The 6947-nt window shown below is 39.6% G+C and overlaps 1 protein-coding gene across 1 annotated transcript in view; it reads left to right on the top strand.

The window, feature by feature from the left end:
- pkaap (A-kinase anchoring protein pkaap) overlaps positions 1-3262 on the top strand; it is a 23946-nt gene extending 20684 nt beyond the window's left edge. Inside the window, exons 8-9 of the mRNA XM_080275058.1 lie at positions 918-1116; positions 2961-3262. Coding sequence (XP_080131184.1) covers positions 918-1116; positions 2961-3183 — 422 coding nt within the window. The 3' untranslated portion in view covers positions 3184-3262. The remainder of the gene's footprint in view (positions 1-917; positions 1117-2960) is intronic.
- The last annotated feature ends 3685 nt before the right edge of the window (positions 3263-6947 follow it).

The raw sequence follows: 6947 nt of genomic DNA on the forward strand, positions 1-6947 counted from the left end.
ATGGTATGGTCATGTGAAGAGAATGGATATCAGTAGAGTGCTGAAAAAGGTACGGTATAAAAAAGTGAATTTGAAGAAGGAGGAAGCGAGGTAGGTCAAGGAGAAGGTGGGGGGATTTGGTGGTTGTGTGTGTCAGGAAGAGAGGTATGGAGGTCGGTAAGGCTAGGGGACTGATAAGAGATCGAGCTGGCTGGATGAATTTTGTGCAAAGAAGCGCATGACCAGGGATTTGGCACCCCTTTTTAACATGACAGTGTTCGGATTGGCTCTGTCAGATAGGTATATGTGAAACTACAGAACGTTGAGACTCTTTTCTGGTCTATCAGATGGAGCCTAGTTTTTCGAGGGCTTGAATGATGAGTGAATGGAAAGGTGGCGCAATGAATTAGACAAACGTTGACTGTCTGGACATTGCTACTCCTCACCCTCCCCTAGGGTGGGAAAGGAATCCCGGATGATGATGATGTGTAGACGATGTGTTGATTAGAAAGCACGTTGATGATTTTGCCACTCTTTTACCCTTCCATGGTGCATTTAAGTATTTTATTCATGCCAACACAACTTTTTGTTCCCTGAGAGAATTTCTAGCCATCAGAAACTGCAAAAAGTCTCCTGTAAATTTTCTTCTGCATTTGGTACACCTAGCTGTTATTTTGGGCACTAATGCAAATTTGTATTCAGTTGATAGAAATCCTAGCATTCATAGGATTAAAGAAGAGCTTACAGTGCTTTCAATCTTATGCTTTCACTCTACATATCCTTAGGTGGGAAAAAATGTCAGGATAATAACGTTACCTGCAGATAATGGGAGTCTGTGTAAGAAAGATGCTGTACCAAAGGGGTTAATGGATTACTTGATCCACAACTGTACACTGCTTAATTCCTATATTGATCCTCTTCTCTTTTTCACACTCAAGGTTCAGAAAGCACTTGCAGCAGTGAACAGAGTGGGAGTGTAGGTGGGAGTGTGAGTGGGGCCAGCATCACAACTCAAAATACCCTACTGGCCATGGACACCCGCCGGCTGCGTGATCTGACCGACCCATCCATGGCCATGAGAATAGACGAATCTCAGCTGGTGGACCCCGAGTCACTGTGGCGCAGGAACAACTATAGGTAAGTCTGTGATGAGTAGGATGGAAGAGGATTTAATAGGGCAAGAATAGGAAATATCAGTAACAGAGCTCAGAACAAACTTAACCAGAGCCTGATAAAAAAATAATAATAATAATAATTCCAATGACAGTAAGACCTCACTATAACGGACTAATTAGGGCCCAAACCATTCCGAAAAATGCGAAATTCCGATAAAAGTGACATCCGGACTTCCCCCTGCTATTCCGGACTTTTTCCGAGATATCAGACATTAGTCCGGATCGCATGAAAGGTTTTTAAACTGTTTTGACTACCACTGCAGTCCTATACTATGCTACAACCTCACTACATTAATCAAATGGTATAATATGTATAATAATTCTATACTGTACACTGATAAACATGACTTTTATTTACCTTATTGTGGTGAACATAGCTGAAATGGTCAGGCAGTCCAGACTGCTTCTGGCTTTATCGGACTTTTTCCGATATACTGTATAGGAATTTAGTCCGGTAGCTCCTCGAATCCGATAAAAGCGAATTCCGGTCTATTGAAGTCCGTTATATTGAGGTTTTACTGTACTCTCAAGCTGATGCAGTAACGTAATTGCATACGGTATATCTTCAGATGCACTTACTTGGTATTTGGGACATAATAAGGTATGACCTATGCTTGATAGGATAAGGCCCGCCACACATTTTATCCTAAAAATACAGTAATTCTTCAGTATAACATACAGTAGACTGTCAGAAAAGTGAGAATGCCTCACATGACCCTTGGAATGCTCTGAGGCCTATGATATCCCATTCCTATCTCCAAGTTCATGAAGAACAGCTGAGTTTGCATCTCTTTCAAGGCATTGGAGATCCCAGCAAACCAAAGCATGTCTGGCTGCTGCCATGATCACTTGGTTCATTGTTGCTGGGGACTGTGGGGGCCTTCAGTTGGTGGGACTTATCTGTAGTTTACTGTAGAAAGGGAACAGAATCATACCTCTTAGCTCCAGCTCATGATGAACTTGCTTAGTTTGGTTGCCCATGACAAGTGTAGCTTCTTCCTGGGATGCACAAGTTTCTTTACCATGGCAAAGCTGTGTTCCTTTGAAGAAAAGTTAGTATGGCAAAACGTCATTGTACTGGACTGATTGGGAAAAGACCCATTTAGTAAATGCAAGCTTTTAAGTATACTGAGACTCATTTAGATATATTCCACAAAATGATTCGTGCCGAGTTGGTGCAGAAACTTCCATTGTTGGAGAGTCAAAAAGTGCTTTAAAGACATTTTAAGGGTTACCCTATTCTATAGTGAATGAATCTCTCCAGAGTGAAAGGGAAGTTGTTTTCTGTGTGTGGGGGAATCCTGATAATCCCTGAGTGTGGAACAGGTACCGAATGAGGACAAGATGAATGTATAGTGTTGCTTTGAGGTACAGAACATCATGTGTAGAATCAAAACAGAACTTGGGTATTGAGCTTGTTAGTAAAGTGGTACACAAATGGTAGTAGGAGATGGTAAACAAATAATTAAGAAAAAAAAAGATGAAGTATTGTGCAGACCTCAGTATGTAAAGGAGAGTCTCTGTGAGCAGAAATATGAGAACCTGAGTTCATGAGGAGGGACATCATGGTGAAGAGAGTTACAGGGATGGTGTGGTAGATTCTGTAGCGTAGAGAGTGGCTTTTAGTGGACAGTTAACCAACTACTTTTGTGCTAAACCTTGGCTGCCAAACCTACTTACCTTAAGTCATAGTCTGTTGGCCTTACATATGTTTTATAGCATCAGCACATTTTGCTGCAATTTCCAATTACAATAAAGTATAATCTTTGCATAAATAATCCTAGTTAAACTACTGGTTCTTTACAGTCGGCTGAGCTGTGGTTTCATCAATGAGCTTGGGCGATTCGAGTCAGAGATACAAATGCATCCTGAAGGACGTTCGGAATCCCGACTGCGTAAACTGCGACGTTTTGTGTTGCGTGAAGAGGATAAAATGCGAGAAGACTTAGCATACCGTATGGCAGAGATGGTTATTAGGGATGTAACCAGTGTAACGTTACGACAAGATGCACCACCACCTGAGTTGTAGCTGTGAATAGTGGCTGTGTGGAAGTGATGGTATATGATTAATAGTTTATGCAGGGATTTGTATAAATAGAAACTGTTTAGGTTGTGCAAGGATGTGAAAGACTCGGTTGACCATGAAATGGCTCATGTAATGTGCCTGTAGACGTTCCCTTGAAGTTTTAGGGTAGCATATAAAGCTGTAGATTATATATGGACATGTTTTGATATTTCAACAGCAAATTAGCCTGTAGACATTTCATACAGACAGATGAATGAATGAGTTTGTAGTTGTGGAATGGACAAGGTTACCGTTACCTTTACACATTTCATAGAGATGGATGTAAATTATGAATGAATATGTAGGTGAGGAATGGACAAGATCATATACAGACCAGTTGATGGACATACAGTATAGCCAACATATGCCCTGCTTTAGTAATCTTACAACTGAATCCCTAATGTTGCAGCCAAAATCTTGGACATTATTGCAGAGCACTTTACAGTGGGCATTAGAAAAGCTTCATTTTGCATGGTATGGATCTGAGAGTGGTGAAAGAGTCTGTGTTGTTATCTTTTGTATATATCTTTAGAATTTTTCACCAAAGTACAGACTGGGAGACATCCATAAATGGTTGTTTACTGTACTTGTTATGCATGAATTCATGTAGGCTGTGGGTGTAAAAGTTTTAATTTGATATTTAACAATTTCATAAACATTAGGTGTATGTAAATACTAATCAGGTTGTACCTACAGTACTGTAGGTAATATCAGGAACAAGAATAGAACACTTATATTTTATATTACATAGGGAAGGAACTAACTGAATAGGGATATACAAAGATTTATATGTATGCTGTGTAGGTGAATGAATATTTAGGTAAAGTATATATGAATGTATCTTATAAGGTCCATAAATCAAATATGTTTAATATATTGCGTCATTACTGTTATTTTTATTATGCATTTTAGTTATCATCCTATTGTTTTTATATCTCTCAGCTATGGCAGTGATAAGTGAAGAGAAATATTACTCTTACCATAAATGAATCTCAATCAGTGTCTTTTGTTACCCTTTACTAATGAGCAGTTTATACTGACAAGGCTTATCAGCAAATCACCTCAGGGGATGACTACTGTATTAGAGTCACATCTTTGTTAATTTGGTCTTGATAAGTCTTTTCATTGCTTCACTGTGCTTCTACGAATATACACTGTTCTGACATTTATCTTTTTCATTTGACTTATAATATGATACAGTTCTTAACATGGTAGTTTTAAACCTCTTTTAATGAATTTCCCAAGTTCTTCTTGTTCTAGTATGAGTTCCCTCTTTTGGCTTGTTTGCTTCTTGTGGTCTCCTTGTGGCATCATGCCATCATAGCCACAGCTCCAATGGGTTGCTCTCTTCCTTTTTTTTCTTTCTCCTCTTCCTCCCACTCCAGAAGCCTTCTTTCCTCCTTCCCTCTTGTTTTTGTTTCCTTCCTGTTTTTTTGGTGTGTTTTGTATTTTTTCTGCTGTTGTCTTCTGTATCTATTTCTTGCTTAGCATCATCACCCCGAACATCCATGAGATTAAGCACTTCACCTAGGGCACTGTCCCAGCATCCAGACCCCTTTCGGGCAGCAGTTTTTGTTTTGATGGACATCCCAATTGACTCACTCATTTGTTTAGAGGCACACTGTTCAACTGCTGTGACATTTTTGGCCCCAACCCTTGTGGTGGCCAGGTTGGTGGAAGGCAGAACCCCTTGCAGACTTCCCCATTTTCTAAGGGCATGTCATGCTATGTTGCTGAATTCCACTGGATGCCATGGTCCTGACCCTATCCAGGGAAAATTCTCCTCATGGTCTCCTGCCTTGGTCTCTCTCACCTACCTTTAATGTCTGGACTGAGTAACCTAACCCCATGCCTCCTACACTCCTGCTGGGATAATACTGGACTGGGTGATGGATGGATTTATGAACCATCCTTAGGTAAGATTCAGAGGGTTCTGGTATCTGATTGTATCCCAGTGACAATAGTGTCTGTATATTACTAGACATATCCCAAGAACGAATAATGGATTTTACGGTACTTATGAAATTCCAGTGTCCATGACCCTTTTATTAGGCAGGGCTCTCTACCTGAGTGAAACATCTGGTGATATCCAGAACAAATTATATGTGATGTCCTACCATACACAAAGGTTAACCAATCAACAGCTGTACATGGCTCAAGCTGAGAGTGTACAGTTGAGTCAGGGCTCAGACTACGGAATGTTCAAAATCACCCTTCACTTAAATTCAGGTTGAGGTAGTGACTGAATATCAGGTACTGTTAGTGCTTTGCCTCTTTGTAATGTTGCTTGGTTGCAAATATATTAGAAAGGAAGGATACAACAAAAATAGTATAAACTACAGCAACCATTCTACTTGAAAGACGGTAAGAAATGAGCAATGTTTGTACTCAGTCCAGGGATTTTTTTTTCTTTCATAACACTCCACCTATATTTGGTCATGTGGTGCTGCTAAGGGGAAAACAACTGGTCACCTGCATTAAATATCTGGACTAAACAAGCATAGCCCCAGGCTTCCACATTCCAGACAAAGCTATACTGGGATGGTTGGATAAACTGAGTAGCCTAGTCCAGGCTAGGTCTGATGGAGGAATACTGGGATGAATTATAGATGGCTGTGTGGAAGCTATGGTAAGAGTGTCACATAGAAGATGCTCCATGTTAGTACATGTACTACATTACACTTCCCTGTATATAATTTACACAACACTGCTGACTCGCCCATTTAACCATGAATATCTAAGCTCCAGTGACATCCTTCCAATCTGGCTGTATGATGGGTAATTTTTAAAACATGTTAGAATAACATTTGCTTGACTTGTTAAAAAATATATTCTTAATACATCATATACTGTTCCATTAATGCAAGATGATATTTCACAGTACAGAATATTATGCATGCTATAAAGAGATAGTGAATATTGTGTGAGACTGACTTGAGCACAAAATGAAAGTTTATTCATTAAATGCTACCTTCAAAGTAAATACAATTTCCTGACTACCAATACTAAGGGCACCACTAGAGAACTTACTGCAGAGAACAAAGCAAGAGAAGACACTGGACTTTTAAATGATGCAGTTCTGTAACCTGCTCTTTGTTATTACAGCACTGGCAAAAAAAAATAAAAAAAAAAAAGTTCAAAACTACAACAGAGTTTCTAATGAAATTATAGTACAACAGTTCTGAGCACCTTACCTGAAACTCTTCCTTTCTCCCTTTAACTGCAGTTCCATTGTGTTCTCTCCAGCCCCCATATGCCCTTAACACCTTGACCACTAAGAGTTTACCCTAGTAATGAAATAAAGCTCATATTGTACTTTGTCACATCCAAAACAAAAACAAAAAGCATGGATACTCTTTTGAAACACTTAACATATATACAAAAACCATTCAGTCCTTGCAAACTGGGTGATGAATTTGAGAGTAAGCATGTAAGAGTATAGTGTATATCACATATTTACTTAACTGCATTTGTGAAGGCAAAAGTGATTCTTCACCCTTGAGTTAATACTGTTATATGTCATCTCTCTAAAGAATCACCTGCAATGGAATCTGATACTAAGACTGTACAGTATTCACGTTTAACCCCTTGGCTGCGTATAGCATTCCGGGAATGCCAATTGGTTGACTGCGTCAGAGGTTCTGGAAGAGCCATGTGATATACTGTGAACTTTTCGGCTATTTCTTGCGCCTACTGCATGCTTATGCTTGATGAGTGGGTCGCAAATC

Source organism: Coenobita brevimanus, chromosome 60, assembly GCF_032717465.1.
Source record: "Coenobita brevimanus isolate Jiangsu-jjx chromosome 60, ASM3271746v2, whole genome shotgun sequence".
NCBI lineage: Eukaryota > Metazoa > Arthropoda > Malacostraca > Decapoda > Coenobitidae > Coenobita > Coenobita brevimanus.